Source organism: Coenobita brevimanus, chromosome 74 (assembly GCF_032717465.1).
Source record: "Coenobita brevimanus isolate Jiangsu-jjx chromosome 74, ASM3271746v2, whole genome shotgun sequence".
NCBI lineage: Eukaryota > Metazoa > Arthropoda > Malacostraca > Decapoda > Coenobitidae > Coenobita > Coenobita brevimanus.
In genome coordinates this window covers 15,899,958-15,925,964 of record NC_137027.1, presented here as the reverse complement: position 1 = coordinate 15,925,964, position 26,007 = coordinate 15,899,958, and the positions used below count along the sequence as shown (strand labels likewise).

At 40.4% G+C, this 26,007-nt stretch overlaps 1 protein-coding gene across 1 annotated transcript in view; it reads left to right on the top strand.

The window, feature by feature from the left end:
- Positions 1 to 8,696: 8,696 nt before the first annotated feature.
- The window catches only part of LOC145407786 (alpha-(1,3)-fucosyltransferase C-like), a 269,611-nt gene continuing 252,300 nt past the window's right edge, over positions 8,697 to 26,007 (top strand). Inside the window, exon 1 of the mRNA XM_080278650.1 lies at positions 8,697 to 8,757. Coding sequence (XP_080134776.1) covers positions 8,734 to 8,757 — 24 coding nt within the window. The 5' untranslated portion in view covers positions 8,697 to 8,733. The remainder of the gene's footprint in view (positions 8,758 to 26,007) is intronic.

Sequence of the window (26,007 nt, the reverse complement as noted above, 5' to 3'; positions counted from 1 at the left end):
CCTAACGTCTTCTCTAATAAGTCTAGAGAAAACCGGAATGGCAGACTATTTTGTTTATTCATGAACTCTTAAAACCTTGCTATTTCTGTGCCTGCATCTTATACTAAACTTTAACCAAATTAAAAAGAAAAAAATAATGTCTTAAATTCATCCCGTAAAAAGCAATAAAAGACAAGACACGAATAGGCAGAACAAGCAAATAACTTATCAAGGTTTGAGTGGTGGTTTAATAATCTATTTCCGCTATAATAATAATAATCTATTTCACATTGACCACATAATATTTAATGGCTAACCTTCAGTGATACCTACGGAAATGCTACGTAAACAATTTTAATCACTTTGTAGGGAAGAAAAATAACCATGCCATATGAAACTCTACATGAATGTGTTTGGTTATACAACCTATATCATACTGAAAATCTTAATAAATAAATCAGAAAAAAAAAAAGATACCTACTACCAATGAAGAATTAAAGTGAAAAAAAAAATCAGTGATGAAAATAGTACTTGTCAACCAACCATTCCGCAAACTCACGGCTGGTCTTGCCCGGTTGCACTCAACTCCCTCCTGTCTTGCCCACCCTCCGCCACTCCGGTCTGCTCACCCCGCTCTCCGTCCGCCCTCCAACCTCACACCTCTCTTTCCTTGTAAAGTGCGTAGTAGGATCCAAAACATATTTATTTCCTAGTACATCCCTCGTTATACGTGACGGACGTATTTCAAAATATCACAACTAGTAGCCCACTGTTGGCAGAGTGAAACTTGACAACGCAACTTAATAAGCAGCAGTGCAACGTTTCTCTGATAAATCTCTTTGTAATTAATAATGTACTCAGTAGTTAAAATGAATGTCATAAAAGGCATTGGCTATTATAACGGGGTCCTGTTTATCAGTTCTTAATCACACATGAATATTGTGAACTGTGGAAGTGTGTATAGGGAAAACGTTGTTTTTGTGATTAGTCGTACATCAGTGGTCGAAAAACCTTGGAAAAGTTCCGGTAATTATGTGGATACCACTTATTCAGCTACGAGGTAGGTTGATATTTCAACTTTCATACATGTCAACCATACTGTGGTAGCAGCCAGCATGTGCTTGTCCTTCAAAATGTAGCTTAGGTAAGTAATAATAACTACACTGCTTATGTTACGGAACGTCACAAATGATGGAGATACGTGGTTATTTCCTGGTGCACTGGTGGGAAACATTCTCACAGGAAGGACACAAATTTGTCCGATACCCTCATGGCTCTGACGTTGGCTTGCGATGTGCTGTTACACTGCAGGAATTGCTTTCTTTCACTCGCACACTACACTCTAGTTTAACTTTTGAGGCTTCTTCACGACATCTGAGAACACCTAGTGTCATGTGGTATGGGTTTATAAATTTAAAGAAGAGAAAATTTAAGAGCAAACTGGAATGACTGAATGGGGTCGTATATAGTTGCATGTACGCGTGCGTGCTTTATGTGCGGGTTATGTATACATATACAGTATGTATGTTGCAATGTCTTCACATCGTGAGGACGTCTTTTTTTAACTATATACAGCGCAACTTAGTTTAGGTAATGGTTCATACGTAATGTGTTAGAAAATATTAACTGAATGTTTTTGTTTACCAACCACCCTCAACCCGTTAATTCAGCTTAGGAATGACACTACAGAGGGAAGGATTAAGCAAATACGTTCAAACCGTATGACGACATGAGCAGTATAATATAAATCGAGGCATTTGATTCACTGGTTTATCTTGATGAAGCAATAGTCATCATCCCTTCCTGGTAGCCAGGATTTACTTAGTCGAATGAAATCTGTTCCTGTTAGCTTGAACAATATAAGAGCATGCATGGCATCCAAAGAGTTAAAATTGAGGCAGTTTATTTTACATTCAAAAGTAGTGGCAGCTTCGAGCTTGTGATCGTTTTATATATATATATATATATATATATATATATATATATATATATATATATATATATATATATATATATATTAGTGTTTAGTTATGAATAGACTAAACGACAAAATACTGCAAAACTAATTCATGCATATTGGTAAAGCTTTTATATTTTTGATCGTATGGTTGTGTTTGTTTCGTGTGTTTGTTTTTTGGCCACGAGGTTTCTCACTTCATTTGTCATCTTTTCACCAAACATTCAGTGATGATTTCAGACTCATAAATACGGTGACGTAGGCAATGGTTTATTTGTGGTTACCTTCCTCCTCCAAACGATTGTATTCCATTTAGATGAGACCTCTTGTAATGATGGTGTAAATGAAGACTATATCAGATCTACCCACTTCAAAAAAGCTGAATAAAACTGTGTGGCATCAGTATTAATGAAATGAAAATGACGTCCTGTGGCTAAAGGGGTTGATTCATACCGTGCAGCTGTCAACGAAAATGCTGTGAGAAAGTTAAGACTCTCAGTTTTGCCTTTAGAGTACAGCAGGGTCATTAAAACAGAAGTCTTTTCTTGTCAGGAGTCAATCTTAACCAAGAATGTGACCAGGAACAGTCGAGTTTACATCCTGGTTCAGAATGATATTGCTTGGTGCAGAGGAATGAGGGGAGAAAAAACTGAATTCACCAGTATGACAAGCCCGAGATTGGAACTCAAGTTTTTACGACTGGAAGCTGGATATGCTATTCTGGGGCTGTTCATATAACCAAATATTTAACTGGACTGAGCAAGTCAAACGAAGTTTCATCCGTACAATAACTGGGTGTTAAAAAATGCAATTGTTATATCTGCCTCATATTATTCAGATTCTTTGGTTTTTGTTGGCGGTTTTCAAGCTTTTCTTTCCCTAGGCTGCGATCAATATTTGTTGATCCCTTCAGTAGGATGATATCGTCCTTTACTTCTGCTACCTCCTGACGATCATATTCAACTTATGAGTACGGTACACACTTGTAGCTAAGGTCGGGAGTAAATAAAGATTAAATAGAACTCCCTTCAGTCGGAACATATCTCTCCTAAGGCAAATCGCCTAGCAGTAGTACGACTATTTCGAAAAGAATCTCATCGCAGTTGAGAAGTTAGCCTCCTCACTACGTTGACGTCTAATATATTTCATTTAGTATCTCCAGACGATTCGGTTAAGCTCTGGAGGGGTTTTCAGAACTGAAGACTGGTGGGTTTAGACCAGGATTACTGTAAGAAACAGCTCGGGAGGGGGGGGGGTAATCTAAACTGCATGTAATAATCTGACGGTAGGGACAACAATGAGAAGATATGATCTTAGGGCTAAACGGGTTACTTCACTCAGATGACGTATTTTTTTTTTTATATTCTTGCTACATTCAGACCATATTTGTTCCGGTATTTTTTAAGTAAATGGTTAGAGACGGCTTTCATAAACATATAATATAAGGCGGCTGTCCAAAACTGAAAGAATTCGTATGGAAGTGGTCAGAATAAAACGGACATGTGTCACTATACACGAGTTAAGAGTATTTTTACAAACCCGGAGGGTTATTACTTCACCTAAACCTTTGTATATATATATATATATATATATATATATATATATATATATATATATATATATATATATATATATATATATGGAGCCACAGTGGTAAAGTGTGCGTTTCCGTATACTGAAGAACCAGGGTTCGCTCCCAGCAAGGGTAATAAACTTTGGTAGCGTTCATCTGGCCACGTACTGCTTGGCGGACATAAGGGGTGCTGTGTTTGAACCAGTGTCACATACTACAATGTATGCTTGCACCCAGTCGGTTTGCGCGGGCCGATTACACTTGGTTCACAGACTACACTCACATCCAAAGCCACTCCAACACAACAGTTACACTTCCAAGCACTTCTCACCCTACATACAATCTCTTACTAAACAACTTAAACATTTCGTATGCAGTACATTGGCTGTATCGTCCCGACTTCGGTCGGGATAGGCCGGTCCTGCAGTGGACACAAACGGCTGATGAGATGATATATATATATATATATATATATATATATATATATATATATATATATATATATATATGATCATTGTAATATAATGTCCAAGCTGAAAAATCTTTTTTTCTGAGGGGACTCCATTTTCTCCAGAGAGAAAGAGAGAGAGAGAGTGAGTTCGGATGCAGTACAGAAAAAGGACTTGGAAAGCTTGCAGCCATACACCATTATTAATCTTCTCATGGCCGGGATAACTCTAGTATTCTATTTCACATAACGTGTACGATTTTATTCAGCTGAGAGTAAGTCATGGTAGTCTGAATGGTAATTCTGTCACCATTAACCGTTTCATGATCGGGACAACTCAGATATTCTAGTTAACGGCAGACGATATGATTAAGCTCAGAGTTATGGGCATAGCAGCCTGAGAGTGTTGTACGAGTAGAGGGCGAAGGTATATGCAAGCCTCTAATTCCTGATGTTCATTAATGGAGCACTTGTTAGCATTTTATGTGGTTAGCCTGCATGCCACATTACAGAGCGCATTCAACCACCAGGTAAAGAACTCAAGTATTCTCTACACACATTCATCATTAGTTTCGCAAAAGAAAGTCTAAGAAAGTGGTTGTTTTCTTAGAGTTTTGCGGTCTCATTTTTAACCCTCTCATGGTCGCGTGTTTCTTATTTCACTGCAGCTAACGCCAGACGATTTTTTCAGCTGAGAGTTAGTCACAGGAACCTGGGAGTGAGAATGCCGTCACAGTTATTCTCATGTTTGCGTCTTTCGTATTTCATTTGAGCTGACTCGACGATTTTATTCAGCTCAGAGAAGTCAATGTGAATTATACGTTAAAGCTGATGCAATGCACACCTTTGGAAGTAAATGATAATGATCGAAATAACAGCGTCCGTCAATCCTATAATTCTCATAATTCCAATCTTAGTTACAATTGCCTGTAGTTTGATTCTCGTAGCTAGTTTTCTGTTTCAATTTTCCATACTTGTCTCTGAAGAATTAATGTTACATTTTTCATTTTGGATCCTTTGCTCTTATTTTCTTATTATATGATCAGTTTTCATAATCAGCTTCAGTAAGCATTCATATAGACAAATATGCATACTGCGCGCGCGCGCGCGCGTGTGCGTGTGCATGTGTGTGTGTGTGTGTGTGTGTGTGTGTGTGTGTTCCGAATATGTGCATTTGAGTGGTGCATGTTAGAAGTAGTGAATGAATTACCCACGAAGGAGTGTCTGTTAAAATGATAAAGACAGTAGACTTTGAAAACATTTTAACAGATGGAGAGAACGCAAAACAGTACTAAGCAAGAAAAAACACTCAGAGTATGCAACACCCGCGACGTACAATTGGTGTCAAGGCTCCTCCTCGAGCATAGACACCTGTGGTTTTTGTGCATTGTAATGAAAATATGCTAGAAAATAAGCATATACACGAAATGAACTGAAGCACCTTTTCCTCTTCTGATCTAGTCTTATAACGTGATAGGTCATCATACATCAAGACTGATGAGTGTAGTAGGACACTTTACGTGCCCACTGATTGTGTGAAAGGGCTTTGAGGATGAACATCTGATCCTATCCTGAGCCCTTGACTTTTTACTTAGTGCTTTCAGTATCAAAGCAATTCCTCTTCACCAGACCCTGAACCCATCCACCAATCTCCTTTTTTTGTGGAAGAAAAGTGTTTAAATTCACTTCACTCTGAGACCTTTGCCTTGACATCTCATTCTGGAATTATAGTAATCTCATCCTTGGCTAACCTTAGACTTTTCCCACAACGTTGATCCATATCGTATCAAAAATGTTTCAGTTAATGGTGCGAAATTTGGCCTTGCCATATGACTTTTACCTTTAACGGATCATTTTCAAAATTGAATCACTTCATATTCTTCAACTCTTCCGAGAAGTGTTGTGAAAATCGAATAGAAATTGTTTAGTGACCTTGTCTTTGATTTATACGCACAAAAGATGTGTACCTTGTCTTTGATTTATGCCAAAAAATTAATCATCTGTTCCTCTCATCGTCTTCTGTCATCTTGCCAAACTTGGTACTATTCCAACCAAAAGTTTTAAAACGGGAAAAATGAATGGGCCATCCGTGACTTGTGATAACACGGAAGAAATTTCACAATTTGGAGAACAAATCCTAGAATGTGAACGGTATGGATGTGCAGTGGACAAGGAAAACGAAATCGCCATACATATGCACTGTTTTTTAAATAAACAGAAATCCAATATGAAAGTTTTTGTTTTGTTAAGAACGTGCACTACAGAGGCAGTACCGTAATAAAGTAATTACCATGTATTTATACATAGATCTACGAATATCACTAATGATCCTGTCATAAATTGTAACTATTTATTGATAGGGATAAACTGAGTGTGCGAATGTGATAATTCTGAAAAGTGGAGACAGGACATGAAATTAATTAATCACAGAGTAGTGATGAGTATTGTTACATAATTATGATTTATCGAATTTTTTACACAAAAACTGAACACAGAAAACATCAAAAGGGTCACAGATATTACTTACGGTACATAGGTTTCAGCAGATATTTTATGGCTGTTAATATGTATGAGGGATGCTGAACAGTTGAAAAATATCTTACAGTTTTGGAAATTCAGTTAGTGGACATAAAAAATTATATACTTGACAGAGAACTTTTATTTCACAAGTGGAAACGCTTTCTGACTGCATAGAAAAACCCATGGGAACAGACCCTGCGGCAATTTTGGTTAACCTATATTTTAACAATCATGAATATAAATGATGGTGCTAAGGCTGCAGTGCGTGTGGATGGTGAACTGAGTGAATTTTCCTTTTTGAAGGTTGGGTTGAAACAGAGATGTGTCATATCTCCATGGTTGTTCAATCTGTACATGGATGGGGTAATAAAAGAGGTACAAGGTAGGGTAGTGGATGTTGTAGTGGACCTGGTGAGAGAGGGTAGTGTTTGGAAACTCCCTGTACTGTTGTTTGCACATGATACTGTGTTGTTGAGTGAAGACGAAGGAGAGCTGCAAGGCTTGGTGGATGAGTTTGGGAGAGTGTGTAAGAAACGGAATCTAAAGGTGAATGTAGGGAAGAGTAAAGTGATGATCTTTGAGAGAGGTGAAGTCAGTGAATGTACAGCGAGGTTGGATGGTGAGGAATTGGAAAATGTGAGTACGTTTAAGTACTTGGGTAGTGTGATGAGTAAGGATGGAGGTTTGGAGGGTGAAGTTCTTGAAAGGGTACAGCAGGGAAGAAAAGTTGCTGGTTCCTTGAAAGCAGTGATAAGAAGCAGGGAAGTGAGCATGGAAGTGAAAAAGTTACTACATGACAGTATTGTGATACCAACTCTAACGTATGGAAGTGAAGCTTGGACGTTGCTGGAAGGACACAAGTCAAGAGTAAGAGCAGTGGAAATGAATTATTTAAGAGGAGCCTATGGAGTCACATGGAGAGACAGGCTGACAAATGAGGATATAAAGGAGCGTTGTTGTGTGGATGTGGATGTGATAGGAAGCGTTATGAGGAACACACTGAGGTGGTTTGGCCATGTGGAGAGGATGGAGGGTGAAAGACTGACGAAGAGAGTGTACGTGAGTGAGTGGAGGGGGGAAGAGGGAGGGGGAGGCCGAGGATGAGATGGAGGGATGAGGTGGAGAGGTATATGAGTGAGGGGTGTGTGAGTTGAGAGCAGGGGAGTGAAATGGCGGGGGACAGGGCGACTTGGAGGCGATTTGTTTGTGGCCACCCCGAACGGGATTGAGGCGTCTGGCAATAGATAGATAGATAGATGAATATAAATGGCAAGAAAAGAAGACGGATCAAATTTTATTGTAAAGAAGTTTAATAAAGCATGATAGGCTGATGAATTATTAAACTCATTTAATAGTAATGTAGTACTTACTGGATGATCACATACAGAATATACTGTATACCTATAGATATTGATACTAAAAAAATATCCGCACAACAAGAAAGCAAACATTCTTGAACATGACACTGAAATTAAAAACAAAAAGATCGGAACAAGACTACGACAAAAGAGATGACAAATTTTCAAGTAGTTTCGTGTGTAAATTTGTCTGGGAATATACCTGGATGTCCAGTGAGTGAAACATGCACGTTGCGGAAACACGTGTCGCAATTGCTATTACTAATTATTTAATTCATAAAAATGCATCAAATTACATATACAAAATTAAGAAAAGATCGTTAGAGAGAGAAATTAAAATGATAATAGGCTAACCATGGCATATCTTCGTCGTCTTAATTGGAGCACCTAAATAAAGATGATCAGCATATATTACAAGAGGTTCTACCATCTGAATGACACAGTGAGACAACTGTAAAAAGCGAGTGCTTGATTATTTTTTTTTTTTTCAAGTACAGCAACCGATCTATTGTATTGCCGGATCACTGATGGAAAATGTATTCATGGTTGCCCCCCCCCCTCCGTTCAACTTTGTAACAATATACTAACCTTGCTGCTTACTTTGAAACCCGATACTGACAACAGTACAACAAAACTGTCGATCTCTACCTTAATTGCTGTCACTATACTTATATGATACTTAATCCATTTAATTTAGTGTCAGTTCACTTCCGTATCGGTATATTTGTGTGTGGGAGGAGGACATGTCCTTCGTCAAGCTACCACACTCGTACTCACTAAGCCTCACACTAATATCCTTCACTATCATGTGGCAGGTTGAGAAAGAGGGAGAGGAAGCTTGTGTGAACATTATTCCACTGTACTGCCATCGTTCTGCACCACCACCCTCTGTGACGCCATGAAACCTAACCTCAGGATCTTGGTAAGTCTAACACTCAGCACTGTTCACTTTTATTTCATTGTTTACATGGAAGGGATGAGAATTATGCTATATTGTCATTGGTATAATCATTATCATCCAGACCTCTTTTCCCAACAAAAATTGACAATGAGATACTAACCAAATCTTACCCAATTAAGTGAGCTACACTATGATTATAATAATAATGATAATAATAAAAATAATAGTAATAATAATACAAATAATAATAATAATAATAATAATAATAATAATTATTATTATTATTATTATTATTTATTATTATTATTTTATTATTATTACTAATATTATTATTATTGTTGTTGTTTTTATTATTATTATTATATTTATTATTAACATACAAGTACTCAATTAACCTTTTTTTTTTTTTTTTTCGTCTCCGAATTTCTTGCACGCGTTCGAACTCCTTCCCAGTGCATTGATCTCCCTTCCTGTCTTTAGTTCCAGTGCACTCTCTTCCATTTCCCTACACTTTATGAACTGCTGCAGCTACATCGAATTCTGGACTCCTCACAGTTTGAATTCCAACATACATTGTTTAGCAACATTAGCAGTATTGCGCTATTTGGAACTCTTGTACTGTGAACCTCCAGCAACCCCCCTCCTTCTTCAGTCACTTTCTCTCTCTCTCTTTCTAGCTCGCTCGCGCGCGCGCGCGTTTTCTGTGTGTGTGTGTGTGTGTGTGTGTGTGTGTGTGTGTGTGTGTGTGCGCGCGCGCGTGTGTGTGCGCGCGCGCCAGCTGTGGTCTACCATTAGGCTCTTCCGCACCCGCTTCCTGCCTCCTTTCCTCCCCCCCACCCTCTCTCTCTCTCTCTCTCTCTCTCCTTTATCACTTCTGTATTGTCTCAGCACTTATTCCTACTCCAATAGTTACTTCCATACCAATATACTTCCTTTCACCCACCCCTACCCATACGCATACACCTACTTCCCATACGCTTACTCTCCTACCCTTACAGTTACTTCCCGTCCAGCTACACTTGTTCCCTGAGCTTCCTTACTTCCCCTATCCGTACATTTACTTCCCTTATTCTTATGCACACTTACTTTCCCTGCCTTTACACTTACCCTCACTATCCCCATAATTATTACCCTTGCCCCTGTAGTTACTCTCTCTACCCCCATACTTACTCCTCTTTACTCTTCTGCTTACATACTCTCCACACTTCTACAGTTTCTCCTATTTATTCCTCCACTTCTCTTATTTCTATCCTCTTTTCTCTTAGATCACTACATCTGCACTTCTTTTCTGTATAGAGTCTAAATGTCTGCTTTACAATTGCACTTGTCTATAATTCTCTACTTTTCCTTTCAACATCTTCAGTTCTTTCTATCTTTCTGCTGTACATCTACACCTCACCCTCTCTCTCTCTACCTTCTGCTTTCCATCTGTACTTCAACATCTACCTCATCTACCTTTCTGATGTACATCTCTCTCTCTCTCTCTCTCTCTCCCTTCTACTCATCGTCTACACCTTTCTATTGCCTCTATATCTACCCTTTGCTCTACAACTACATATCTCTCTACTTTCTGCTCTGCATCTACACATCTATACAGTATCTACCTTTCTGTTCTGCATCTATAGATCTCAATATCTACGTTTCTACTCTAAATCTACATTTTCCTTTAAATCAATGCTTTTTGTCTTTACCACTACATTTACGCGTTTACTTCCCCTATCTATATTAGCCTCTGCATATGCATTTCTCCTCTCTACGTCTGCACTTCTTTCATAATCTACTTTTCGGCTTTCTACATTTCTCTAATTTGCTGCCATTTTTACTCCCCTGTTATCTGCATCTATACATCTGCTCCCCTCACGTTCACTTTTACTCTGTACACCAACCCCTTTAGTGTAGTCTTTAAATCTACACCTCTCTTTACATCTTCACTTCTACTGCATACGCTTAAACTTGTGCTCCATGTCCTTACCCAGCTACTTTCTCCTACTTTTTCATTACTCGCACACTTCTCCCCACTCTCAAATGTCTACTTCCTGATAAACTTATCTATCCTCCGCTGCTGTTTCCCGCCTGCGTTTTAGCCTCCTTGTGTCCTCTAGCCTTGTCTCTTCGCCCTTCACAGCGTCTGCTAGTGTGTTTGAAAGGGGAGGGGGGATGACTTTTCTCTGTATTCATCGTGTGTGCTCGTGTACGTATGACGCAAGTATGTATATATTATGTATGTACTTATGTATGTGTGTGTTTGTGTGTGTGTGTGTGTGTGTGTGTGTGTGTGTGTGTGTGTGTGTGTGTGTGTGTGTGTGTTTTAGTGAGTGTTCATATTTTCTCGTATCATTCCTTTCTATCGCAGTCAATTGATATGAACACTTTGCTTTTTATACGCTGCCCATCTCATTCAGGTTTTTCGTTTATATTTTTCGTGACAGAAAGTGGAGGTCGTTGGTCACAGAGCGTTCCTTCCTTAAATCCTTAATCTATGGTGGTTATTTGCCGTAACGGCTTTTTATTTTTTCCAAGTAAAATGACGTATAATTATTAACTAATTTTGTTTAATCATTAGTCCGTTCACTGCATGAGGTCTCCCTTGACTTACATAATGTCGTCCAGATGTAGTAAGAACAAATTCGGTTATGCTGAATGCAAATTACGATACGCACAGTACAATGCAGACAGCATTAGTTACTTCACACATGACGCCATGTAAGTATCATTAGCTAGCTACATTTTTTTCATTTTCGCAGATTACAGAACTCAGTAAGTCACCCAGAAACTTTGTAGTGTTAATATTTTTGGTAACAGACGATTTCATCTGCACGCTAGTTCACTTCCCAAGTCACCCATAGACATTGCTCTGGGACTAATAATTTTAGTATGTAGATTGTTAACTGTATATTAACTTCAGTACACGTAGAGCCGTTACCCTATTCAGTCCCATAATCCACAGGTCTGCACGTAGGACCTCAGCCCAAGCCCTCTCTTAACTGCCTCGGGGAACCCTTCCCTCTACCTTCACACCTGTGACCCTCCTAAGCCAGTCATCGTATCCAAACCAACTTATCCTTGCGGATTACTTCGCTTCTGATAGTTTTTATGCTAAATCTTTCTCGCAACACACTGTTTTCTTCTTTGTTCAAGTTTTCTTCCATTTCTTTTCATCACATAAGTCCATATTCAGCACTCAGAGTACTGTGATGGGCAGCACTAATTTCTCTAAGCGGTAAACACTGTTGTGTGCGGGTACAACATTCACCATGTGATTCTGTTTTCCTTCGCTACATCCTAACCATTAAATTCCAGGCGATCTTCCTTAAATTAGCTGATAACTACTGCATCTTCCCAGTTCTCTCTCTCTCTCTCTCTCCATACAGTATATCTATCTATCTATCCATCCATCTATATACTGTATATATATATATATATATATATATATATATATATATATATATATATATATATATATATATATATATATATATATATATATATATATATATATATATATTCTTCACCGACCCATTTCTCTGTTATTTCCCTAACTCAGTCAGTAAAAGTATCCTACCATACACTTTTCCTATTGCACTTAAAAGACAGATGACCCAGTGATTACCACGCACTTATTTTCCTCCTTTCCTTTGTACAGGGGAATAATAATACCTGACTTCCAATCCTCCTGGCCTCTGCCTTCCTCACAGGCCAATCTGCACATCTTCCATATCCATTCTACTACTATCTCTTCCCCATGTTTCAGCATTTCACCACGCATTCCATCAAATCCCGGGGCTTTCCCCATTTTGTCTTTCTTCATTGTTTTCACTACTTCCATCCTACTGATTTCTTCCTCTCATCTCACCTCCCACCTTCTCCCAGCCATTCCCAAGCCACTTTCTCACATCACTTTCGTTCTCTATGTTTAACAGTTCCTGAAAGTGTTCTCTCCATTTGTTCATTTTTTCTCCCTTCTCCACTAGCAGTGTACCATTTTCATCATTCACTTCCGACTAAACTTCCTTATCACCGTATCTAACTCTCTTTACTTCTTTCCTGAACATTTTTTTACATTCCCTACACCTAGCACTCAAATTCCTTCCAAATTCCTCATCCACTCTTTTCTCACTGTCTCATACTAATCTTTTCACCTCTCTCTTCCTCTCTTCATATAACTCTCTCTTCCATCTCTCAACTTCCTTCACACCCCTGCTTGACATCCACTCACTATATGCTTTCTTCTTTTGCGCCACAGCTTGCCTCATTTCGTCATTTTACCATGCTGTTCCTTGCACCTCCTTTCGTCTTCCCTTCACCCCACACACCACCTCACATGCTGCTCAGATTTTTGCTGTGAATATTTTGCATACACCTTCCACCTACCCCATCTGCTCCAAATCATATTTACCCAATCGCTCCGCCACTTCTCTCATATATTCTGCCTCTTTTCCATCCTCTTGCAACCTTTCTACTGTCCTTGTATGGAGTGTTTGTTTCTGTCTCTCCCTCCCTCTATTCCTTCATTGCATTTGACCCTTGACTTTCACCACCACCACATGGAGGCCAGAAAGTCCACTCACCCAACCCCTGTATGTTTTTGCATCCATTACACACCTCATTCCGTCATCCACACACACATAATCAACAAGAAGCGGTGCCAAGGCACAGCAACCCTATCCCCGGCAGTTATTTTAGTGCTGACATATAAACAGAACATGATATCCAGTCAAAGATGTCACATATCAAATATGGAGTAAATTAAGTGAAAATTGACGATTTTATGCCCATTTGAAATTTTATGCCAGACTCACCTGACATTGACCCCCCTACCACCAGAGCTGGGCACTTTCACAATCACTTCTGCAAACCGCAAATTCCGCAATTGCGGAAGTGTAATTTCGTTCGCGGATTTGCGTTTGCAACAAATTGTACGCAAAATTGTGGTTTTGAGTCGCCATTTTTGTAAAGCAAAGAATAACTGTTGCATAACACCATGCTTTGGGAATTTCCTCATTTTTTTATGCACTGACTAAATAAGTCGGCGAGCCTGTTTTACACTTCTGCTCCTACATCCGACAGTAAATCTGCTTCAATTCCATCTTTCCATTGGCCTCCCCTCTTTTCATGTGAAGCAGTTAGCCAGTAATTGTTGTTATGGCAGCCTTAAACACCAAATATACTTCAGGTTTCCTGAACAGACAGCGACAACACACACGAGCTAAATTTCTGTCTCCTTGGCAATGGAAAGAAAAAGAAATAATAATAGATGAAGATTTCTCTCTCTCTCTCTCTCTCTCTCTCTCTCTCTCTCTCTCTCTCTCTCTCAAGCAAATTTCATGAGTGCGTGGTTCATCAGGGGAAGAGCTTGGATTTACTAAACCTCCTTAGGGAAGTTTTTTTTTTTCCTTTTTAATGCGAGGAAGAAGGAACCAAAGGCCGCGAGCCCGCAATTATTGTTCCTTCCAAGAGAAGAACAAAATACAAGAGAGAGCCAAATTCAAGATCCGATCATTTCGAGATGCATGGACACACTGCGTTTGAAAGACTGGAGATCATAGGAAGCAGGAAATACAGACAGAGGGAAACAGTTCCAGAGTTGACCTGTTGCATAAACGGAAGACTGGGAGTAACGGTTAACTCTTGCATTAGAGAGTTGGACAGAAAAGGGATAAGCGTTTTCTGCTAGACGGGTGCTACGCGCCTGTTGTCGAGGTGGAGGAATGCATGCAGACGGTTCAGAGGAGCAGTGACCATTGAAGTAGCGATAGAAAAGAGATAAAGATGCAACAGTGCGACGAAGAAACCGAGGTTGAAGGGAGTCAGTAAGGGTAGGAGATTTAATGAGACGAAAAGCCTTTGACTCCACCCTATTGAGAAGAGCTGTATGTGGAGAGCCTCCCCACACATGAGAGTTGTACTCCACACAGGGGCGGATAAAACCCCTGTATAGAGTCAACAATTGTGCAGGGGTAAAGAAGGAACGGATGCGGCTTAGCACACCTAATCTCTTGGAAGCAGATTTTACAAGAGATTAAATATGATCTTTGAGATACACGATGGTAAAGCAATTGGACGATAGTTAGAGGGTTGGGAATGGTCACCCTTCTTTGGGACTGGCTGCATGAGAGCAAACTTCCAGCAAGAAGGAAAGGTATAGGTTGATAGACAAAGGCGAAGGAGTTTGCCTCGGCGGTGTGTAAGCACAGAAACAGAGTTCTTGAGAACAACAGGAGGGACTCCATCAGGCCCATATGCCTGGTTAGTATTGAGGCCAGTGATGGCAGAAAATACATCAGCTGAAGAAATTTTAATGTCAGCCATGAGGAAGTCAGAGGGAGGTAAGCGATGGAGGAACAGAATTCTTTCGTACCTCACTCTGATACGGAAACTTTATCTACGGTGGGATTTACTAAACACTTCCCAGTCACTTAGGGAGATTATGGCCCCTGGAGGCTCGGAAGTCTCCGAATATTCATTCGTAACTCCAAAAAAACTAATATTTCGCAGTATCTTTTTAAAACTGTGCTTTATAAACAATGCAGTTGAATAAGATATTGTTATATTTAACCATTAATACCGTTGATTAATGTTTTAAGAAGAATGTAGATATTCTGAAACACCTCGCATGATGTGCTGGAGTTTGGTCACGTTCCCTGATCGCTTGTGCTGTGAATTTGCTTTTAAAGGTACTCTGCATTTATTTACAAGGAATGATAGACATTTTTGAGATGCTATTTCGGCAGAACAGTATAAATGACCCTCGTCGATTATCATTAAATCAGTTAATGTATGTATAGTTGTGAGTAAAAGATGGAAGAGGAGCATAAGACAGTATGGATCAGTTGGGTCAAGGATTGTGTGGGTAAAGTTGAAAGTTGGAATACAAATGTGGGCGATTGTGTGTGTGTGTATGCGCCAACGCAAGATCGTGCTAGAAGAGTGAGAGAAGAGTTCTGGACAAATGTGGAAGTGTGCATGGAAAAGTTTGGAAGGAATGAGAGAGTGTTTTTGATTGGTGATATGAATGGTAAAGTTGGGAATGTGAAGGTGGATGGAATAGTTGGTGAGTGGGGTGTGCCTGCTGAGATAGATGAGAATGGGAGTGCGTTAGTGGACATTTGTGCTGGGAGGGGGTTGGTGATAGCCAATACCCTCTTCAGGCATAAAATGATACACAGGTATACATGGCGAGTGATGAGAAGGGTGGGTGGTGAACTGAATGAAAGGAAGGCAATGATTGATTATGTGTGTGTAGATGAAAGGATGCGAAGATGTGTAATGGATGCAAGAGTTTATAGAGGTTGGGGGAGTGGACTTTCAGACCACTACTTGGTGGTGGCCAGAATTAAAATTCAAGTAAGATGGAGGAAATAGAAGAAGGGAAAGACGAGAGGAAGGAGTAATTGCAAGGAGAGTGGAAAGGTTACAAGAGGATGAGAAAAAGGCAGAGTATAAGAGAGAAGTGGAGGAACGATTGGGCAATTATGAATTGGAGCAGATGGGAGACGTGGAAGGTGTGTGTAGGATATTTACAGAAGAAATATGTGCAGCATGTGATGTGGTGTGTGGAAGGAAGAGAAGACGGAGGGGGGTGCAAGGAACAGCGTGGTGGACTGAAGAGGTGAAACAGGCTGTGGCACAAAAGAAGAAAGCATACAATGAATGGATGAGAAATAGGGGCGTGGAAGAAGTTGAGAGACGGAAGAGAGAGTTATATGTAGACAGAAAGAGAGAGGTGAAAAGATTAGTAAGAGAGAGTAAGAAGAGAGTGGATGAGGAATTTGGAAGGAATTTGAGTGTAAAGTGGAGGGACTGTAAGAAAATGTTCTGGAAAGAGGTGAAAAGAGTAAGACAGGGTGGAAGTTAAGTTAGCAGGAGAGTGAAAGATAAAAATGATAGATTACTAGCGGAGAAGGGAGAAAAAATGAGCTGATGGAGAGAACACTTTAAGGAATTGTTGAACGTAGAGGATGGAAGTAATGCGAGTATAAGTGGCTGGGGAATGGTTGGGAGAAGGATGGAGGTGAGAAGACAGGAAGAAATCAGTAGGATAGAAGTTGTGGAAGCAATGAAGAAAGTTAAATCGGGGAAAGCCCCAGGAATTGATGGAGTGTGTGGTGAAATGCTGAAGCATGGGGGAGAGATAGTAGTAGAATGGATGTGGAAGATGTGCAGATTGGCCTGGGAGGAAGGTAGAGTCCCGGAGGATTGGAAGTCAGGTATAATTATTCCCTTGTACAAAGGAAAAGGGGAAAAAGAAGTGTGTGGTAATCATAGGGGCATTTGTCTTCTTAGTATAATAGGAAAAGTGTATGGTAGGATACTTATTGACAGAGTTAGAGAAAGAACAGAGAAATTAGTTGGAGAAGAGCAGGGAGGCTTTAGGAAGGGAAGAGGTTGTGTAGATCAGATATTCATTCTTAGATCTCTAGTGGAAAAGTTTCTAGAGAAGGGAAAGAAGTTGTATGCGGCTTTCATGGATTTGGAGAAAGCATATGGCAGGGTGGATAGACAAGGATTGTGGAAAGTGTTAAGAATATATGGAGTAGATGGGAAGTTGTTGAATGCTGTGAAGAGTATGTACGATGGTGCGAAGGCTGCAGTGCGTGTGGATGGTGAACTAAGTGAATTTTTCTCTTTGAAAGTTGGTTTGAAACAGGGATGTGTCATGTCTCCATGGTTGTTCAATCTGTACATGGATGGGGTAATAAACGAGGTACAAGGTAGGGTAGTGGATGTTGGAGTGGCCCTGGTGAGAGAGGATAGTGTTTGGAAACTCCCTGTACTGTTGTTTGCAGATGATACTGTGTTGTTGAGTGAAGACGAAGGGGAGCTGCAAGGCTTGGTGGATGAGTTTGAGAGAGTGTGTAAGAAACGGAATCTAAAGGTGAATGTAGGGAAGAGTAAAGTGATGATCTTTGAGAGAGGTGAAGTCAGTGAATGTATAGCGAGGTTGGATGGTGAGGAATTGGAAAATGTGAGTACGTTTAAGTACTTGGGTAGTGTGTTGAGTAAGGATGGAGGTTTGGAGGGTGAAGTGCTTGAAAGGGTACAGCAGGGAAGAAAGGTTGCTGGTTCTTTGAAAGCAGTGATAAGAAACAGAGAAGTGAGCATGGAAGTGAAATAGTTACTACATGACAGTATTGTGATACCAACTCTAACGTACGGAAGTGAAGCTTGGACGTTGTTGGAAGGACACAAGTCAAGAGTGAGAGCAGTGGAAATGAGTTATTTAAGAGGAGCCTGTGGAGTCACATGGAGAGACAGGCTGATGAATGCGGATATAAAGGAGCGTTGTGGTGTTGATGTGGATGTGATAGGAAGCGTTATGAGGAACACACTGAGGTGGTTTGGCCATGTGGAGAGGATGGAGGGTGAAAGACTGACGAAGAGAGTGTATGTGAGTGAGGTGGAGGGGGGAAGAGGGAGGGGGAGGCCGAGGATGAGATGAAGGGATGGGGTGGAGAGGTATATGAGAGAGGGGGATGTGAGTTGGGAGCAGGGCAGTGAAATGGCGTGGGACAGGGCGACTTGGAGGCGATTTGTTTGTGGCCACCCCAAACGGGATTGAGGCGTCTGGCAATAGATAGATAGAGACAGTTAATGTATGCAGAAAATTTAATTTAGATCATGCCTGGGTAATCTTCAAGGAGATACAGGACCACGTCTTAAATAAAAAAAAAAAAGTTGAATTAATCACTGACTTTGTAAAGCTGTACAGAAGTTTGTTTTCGAATATGAAAACGATGCACCAATTAAAAAAAAAAAAAGGATAATACGATGACATAGGTATAGGAAAGAGGTAAAGAGCGTTAGACAGGGTGATAAAGAAGTAAGTCGGGGAGTGAAAGATAAAAATGGAAGGTTGCTAGTGACGAATGGAGAGAAAATGAGCAGATGGAGAGAACACTTTATGGAATTGTTGAACATAGAGAATGAAAGTAATAAGAGTACAAGTGGAAGGGGAATGGCCGGGAGAAGGAGGGAGATGAGAAGAAAGGAAGAAATCAATAGGATGGAAATAGTGGAAGCAATGAAGAAAGTAAAATTGCGGAAAGCCCCAGGATTTGATGGAGTGTGTGGTGAAATGCTGAAGCATAGTGGAGAGATGGTAGTCAAATGGATGTGGAAGATGTCCAGATTGGCCTGGGAGGAATGTAGAGCCCCGGAGGATTGGAAGTCAGATATAATTATTACCCTGTACAAAGGAAAAGGGGAAAGAGAAGTGTGTGTTAATCATAGGGACATTTGCCTTCTTACTGTAATAGGAAAAGTGTATGGTAGGATACTTATTGACAGAGTTAGGGAAATAACAGAGGAATTAATTGGAGAAGAGGGGGTTTTAGGAAGGGAAAAGGTTGTGTAGATCAGATATTCATTCTTACGTCTTGAGTGGAAAAATTTCTGGAGAAGAGAAAGAAGTTGTATGCGACCTTCATGGATATGGAGAAAGCATGTGACGGAGTGGTAGGTGGGAGCACTCACCACCCACTCACTTGATGTAGTGTTGCACTTGGATGAGTGTCGTTTCTTCTCTTACCACATTTTTTCCTTCCTTCCTTCCTTCCTGTTCTGTCTTTATTTCCTTTATTCTCTCCTCTTTCTTCTATCTGTTGGTGACTCTACACTGAGCGACAAGCCAAGTGGTTACCTCTACGCCAAGAAACCATTTACTATGCTGCGTGGTACCGTAACCATATAACCAAATTATGTCGCCTGGTGGTTTATGGGGCAACTATGGTGCTCCAATCGAATTGAGCCGGTGCAGGTTTATATCGAAGAGATAATTGGAGTTTATTGGTCATGTAATGCCACTCATGGATGAGTGAGGCTGGTCACTCTCATTTTAAACGTCAGGTCCAACTTGCCCAGCCCCAGGCTGCTACATTCCTTATGGAGCAACATAGGATTAGATGATGAATGAATGAATCTGACAGGGTGGATAGACAAGGAATTTGGAAAGTATTAAGAATTCTGTACGTTGAGTAATGGTAAGTTGTTGAATGCCGCGAAGAGTATGTATGATGGGGCTAAGGCTGCAGTGCATGCGGATAGTGAACTGAGTGAATTTTTCTATTTAAATGTTGGATTGAAACAAGGATGTGTCATGTCCCCATGGTTGTTCACTCTGTATATGAATGGGGTTATAAAAGATGTACAAAGTAGGGCAGTGGATGTTGGGGCGACCCCAGTGAGAGAGGACAGTGTTTGTAAACTCCCTGTACCCTACTGTCGTTTGCAGATGATACTGTGTTGTTAAATGAAGACGAAGGGGAACTGCAAGGAGTTTGGATGAGTGCATAAGAAACGGAATCTAAAGGTGAATGTAGGGAAGAGTTAAACTATGGTTTTCAAGAGAATTTAAGTCTCTGAATGTTCAATGAGACTGGATGAGGAGGAAATGGAAAATGTGAGTGCGTTTAAGTACTTGGGTAGTGTGATGAGCAAGGATGGAAGTTTAGAGGATGAACTGCTTGAAAGGGTACAACAGGGAAGAAAGGTGTCTGGTTCCTTGAAAGCAGTGATAAGCAACAGGGAAGTGAGCATGGCAGTGAAAAAGTTACTACATGACAGTATTGTGATACCAGCTCTAACGTATGGAAGTGACGCTTCCACCTAGGTGAAAGGACACAGGTGAAGAGTGAGAGCAGTGAAAATGAGTTATTTGAGAGAAGCCTGTGGAGTTACGTGGAGAGACAGACTGACATATGAGGAAGTGAAAGAGCGTTGTGGTGTGGATGTTGATGTGGTAGAAAACGTAAAGAGAAATAAATACTCTGAGGTGGTTTGGCCATGTGGAGAGGATGAAGTGAGAGAAACTGGCGAGGAGAATGTATGCGAGTGAGGTGGAGCGGGGGAGAGGGAGGGGGAAGCCAATGATGAGATGGAGGGATGGAGTAGTGAGGTATACAAGAGTGGGGGGTGTTAGCTGGGAACTGGGCAGTGAAGTGGCGTTGGAGAGGGCGAGTTGGAGGCGATTTGTTTGTGGCCACCACTTACGGGATTGAGGCATCTGACAATAGAGCGTTAGGTATATAGATTAGGTCAGGATAAATTTGGTTAGGTTAGCATAAAACAGGTTAGATTTGGTAGATTACATAATTTTAGGGTTAATTAATTTCGGTTAAAAGGAGAAAATTTTGGTTAGGTTTGAATGAATCAGCTCCGATAAGAGTAGTTCGTCCCAAAAATGACCTTCCAAGATGGCGTCCGTCCCTGTTTGGCGTTGTTGGCGATCGTAAACAAAACTCGCCTTATAAATGAGTCTCACTACTTTAAAAAGTCATTTTAAAAGATCGAAACTTGAAAACGCGTTCATAAAATACGGAAAGAATTTTGTTCATGGATTAACTAAAGAAAACTGCAAAATCAGGTGGTCCCATGTCACATTCATGATTACCTATGCTTGAAATACCCACTAGGTTCTGATTAACCACTTAACTTCAGCAAGTATTTGTTAATTATATTCAATTTTTACCCGGATTACTGCAACAGAAACTCTTTAGCCTGTGTGATGAACTATGGCTGGTAAATTCAGATAAATGAAGAGAAGTGTACCTTGGTCGGAGACGGATGCAGGGATTAACGGGCCAGGCACCTGACTAACCCATGCTTTATTACCAGCCGCGATAGAGAAGTTTGTTTTGTTTTCAGTTTGTCAGTGTGTGTACTTCTGTGTGTCTGTGGGCACGATAACTTCGCAAGCGCTCAAGATATCATCACAAATATGACAGGTGTGTAGTAGGGAGAAAAATCGATCACAAGTTCTAGATAGGTGAAAGCAGATCAGTATCTGTTACCACGATAACTTCGCCACCGCTCAAGCTGTCATCACAAAATTTTAGATGTGTGTAGTAGGTATGAAAATCTCCTACGACTGTTGTTTTCAGTTTGTCTGTTTGTCTTTGTGTCTGTGTCTGTTAGCACGATAACTTCGCAACCACTCAAGATAACATCACAAAATATTACAGTGTGTAGTAGGGATGAATATCTCCTACGAGTTCGAAATTGGTGAAAGTAGGTCAAGGTCTCTGTGTCTGTTACGAAGATAACTTCGCAACCGATCAAGATATCATCACAAAATTCTACAGATGTGTATTAAGGATGATAATTTCATACGAATTCGAAATGGGTGAAAGTAGGTCAAGGTCAAGGTCATATTCAGAGCCACGCTAGATATGTATTGACTCGCGGCTGGTATGATTCCGCCCTTTGGGGGGGAGGGGGCTCTAGTTATATTTGTGCACAATTTCGGTTACTGAGAGCCAGAATACTACAGTACAGTATGCTTATAATTGATAGCTCGTAGGTGCAGAGTCATAAATTAGACAAGGATCAAGGCATCCATGTCACTTTCATATATGATATAGGACGTCCCACTGTCCCGTTTGTAAACAAGCCAGCCACCCATCCAAGTGTTTGGTAATTGGTCGTTTCCCCTCGATCGCTTCCACTACTGATACGGTGATTGGCTACTGAGGTCTGTGACAGCACAGTGACGTTAACCTTAGCTCACTATATTCCGTAGTTCACGAAGGCATAAAAACAGTCAGAATTTACTACCATGGAGAATTTCCGTAACTGTTCGTAACGTTGGCCGTAAGTATGTCCGTATCTATGAGGTGTTAGTAGTTCCGGGCCCTTGTGAATAACACTGTGTAAATTTATATTTCCAATATATTCAGCACCACACAACAGCGAGAGAGACGTCATATAACATAACCAAAATTATTACCGAAATACAATCAGAAGATAGCGTGTCTGGAGTAGTGATGTGTGTGTGTGTGTGTGTGTGTGTGTGTGTGTGTGTGTGTGTGTGTGTGTGTGTGTGTGTGTGCAATCTGCCTAAAATATTCTTCCTTGTGATTTTAAAACTATAAGGTGTCTTTATTTAGTAGAGACCAATAAATGATGAGTATATACTGTACAATGGAGTTATTTTTATTTTATTTTGTATGTGTAACAACCCTAGATTTTTCAGGAAATTTTATATAATTTCATATTTTTGTTTATAGTGTTCAGATTTTTCATGTAATCAAATCATGCTTAGATTCATCGTGTAGGTGATAAAATTAGCTATCTTTTGAGTGGTAATATGTTTCCATAGGTGCTTTCCTTCAGCCACTACGGTCATCTAAAGTAAGCTCTCACTTCATTTTTGGGATCATTTGCGCAAAAGACAATTTTGACAAAACCACGATTTGTGAGATAATTCCCAGGTTTCAGATTGTGCACCCTCGCTAATATTATCCCCCAAGTGGTCCTCTATCAAAATCAGGGGGGTGATCCCGGAGTCCTCTTGAAAACACCCCATGGCTCCAGGAGTATAATTAATTAGCGGATACAAGGTAACAGTGTACAGTTGTTTATTCACGCTAATTTCATTACTTTAATTCGCCAATTGTACATAGGCAGATTCTTCAGTTCAGATACGAGAATGGTAAAAATGACCATTTAAATGCCAACAGTTGACAAATGATAAACTAACCAGCTTTTTAGTGTGATTAAGGATTCCAACATTCCAAGGGAATGCTGAGTGGACTCCACACAACTACAAAGCGCTAAACTACTTCTCTGCAAACAGTCGTGTTGATTTATGTATGCCACGATTTATGCGTTTGTTTGGTTTGACCTTTGACTCTTTCTAAACTCTTTACAATGACCAAATTTAATAGATAGATAAATAAATAAAAAGATATCTGGGGATATTTGCCCAAGGAACTTTTGTGTTGTTTGAAGATAACTGGGGAAGAAATAAAGAAATGGCACCAAATTCAACAATGTTTCAAATAAATAAATAAATAAAAAATAATTGGGCAAGTACAGGTCTCGACCATAGCATGGAAACCTGTGATAAACAAAGGTTACATTATAGATATTTTATAACTTGCCTGGGTTCATCATTGTTCGATGTTTACAATTGCCACGGACCGACGCTATGTTTATGCAGTCAAGAAAATATTCAGAGATAATATTAATCATTTGTACAGCGTACCGTTACTGCAAAGTAGGTATGACTTCATATGACCTCTTGTTAAATGAGCCATAACAACGAATTACATACCCACTTCAGGGTTTATGACACTTATGCTAGGTTAAAGTAATCCAAAAAGATTGATGGCTGAAGAACTAGCTACTCCCACCCAAGGCAGTCACTACATAGTTGAAACACTCAGTCACCTCTGGAGTTATGAACTGTAGCTGTAAAGCAAATGTGTCGCTCCGACTGGGGCTTCTGATTGCTTGACCATTAGGCGACAGCCATTTTAATATAATACTTCAAAAAAGGCAAATAAAGGTTTTTCCCTATACAGTGGCTGCCTCATTGCTTTTAGTGACTTTTGACACGGATGGTTAAGGAAACTTCTCACCTCCCAGTCACCACCACTGCCACATTCGCCACTATTCATGATTGTCTCTACACTCACCTCTCTCTCTTTCTCTCTCTCTCTCTCTCTCTCTCTCTCTCTCTCTCTCTCTCTCTCTCTCTCCCCATAGGCCTGTTTTCATTCCTCTTTATTGCCTCCTCATTCTTTCTTCAGCTCCACTTTCCATATAGAAATGCTAATCTGATCACTTTTAGTATGCTCCCTAGTCTCCCGTATTATATGTATTGATCTTTGTTTGCATCAGTCCATTTTGGATCTATCGCAAGACCGGATCGAAGCAATGGGAGAATGATAACCAGAGTTAACTCTCCCTTTCATGCTGGAAAAGTAGCCTAGTAATGGGAAAGTAGAATTGTTGCACTGACCATGTTCATTTCTGTCACTCACTGTCTGTACAACAGACAGATTACGAGCATATGAAAGTATATAAAGAGGCATACAAACAGCACCCACTTTCAGTGTCCACCTAGGTATGGGTTCGAATCCTGGATTTGGGACACCATCCAGCCACAGCCTTATTAGACAGCAATGAGTGGTTCCAACTCTTGTGTCCAAGCACGATTATGAAAACAACAGCTTGATTAATTAGACTACTAATCATTATTATGTTTTTTTCTCATATTACATGGAACTGTCTTCCTCAGTTTGCATTGCCCTCTGCCTGTGACCTCCAGTATTGCAAACGGAATATATCCAGTCATCTAGGAAAGGATAGATCCCGATTTCAGCTGTCTCTTGTTAAGTTTTCCCTGCAAAAGTTTCCAGTCATTGGTTATTTCTTTTTTACATAAAAACTTCTACAGTATATCAATACAGCTATAAATATTCTGAGTTGTTGTTGTTGTTGTTGTTGTTGCTGTCGGTCTCACCCCTGGTGTGCCTGACCCAGCAGATCCATCGAATGCAGGTAAACAACTGACCCTATGGGGTTGTCCCTAAGTTCCGGACACCACGGGATGTATTTCTGTATCCTAGTGTGGCATGTGTTGCGCAGTGCTCCATTAAAGGAGTCATGTTGTGTGTGCCTATTCTACAAGCAGAGTACGTGTCATTTGTAATTCAACCCAACCCAGACCCAAGCCAATAATTGAGGAAGGTTGGTGACTTCCTCATCTGAACCTAGTAATGTGAATTTCATCACCTCTGTGAAGGATGTATTTGACTGGTGAATGTCGGGGCTTGTAGTAGAGTGTTCTGTTCGAGGTGCTGTATTGCCCTGTGCGTGAAATAAATATGTGAAAGGTATGGAAGTGGGATGTTGTTGAAGAGAGTCTGCTAATGTTTACATGGTGGTTGTTACATGTGCCTGTTTGTGTTGTGTGACTAATGTAGTGACAAAGGTATTGTGTGTTAACGCACGCTTCTACATCGAGTCCTGTTCCTCTCATGTCAAGATATTCTCTACGTGGGAAGACTTTATTTTCAAAGCGTAAGTGAGCTGTAAGAGCGGTATGGATGCAGCCAGTGATATGGCATAGAGCGTTGCTCTGTAGGGTTGTACTGGGGATTAGGATGGGGATCCATGCTGAAAAGGCATGGGATATCAAAGATTCTTTTGTTGCCCAAAGTTTGTCGATATAAATGCCGAGAGTGCTTTGAGTCTGGGAGTGCACCCTCTATTGAAGGTTTGTATAGGGTCCTTGAATGTAAGTTGTGACATTCGACACTAATGATTTTAATGGAGAGGCACAAGGCACCGGAGCAGTGTTGATGTTGTTAGGGGTGTGTTTGTGCTCAAGATTCCTTCTAGTGATGACTGTAGTGGCAGAATTAGCTGGAGCGATCGTCAGCCTGTTGCCCATGACCCATTCCTGAAGTTTGTTGAAGTAGTCTTGTTGCTGTGTGCAGATTGTGTCCGCGATGTGGTGAGAGGTTCCTATGATAATGTCATCTA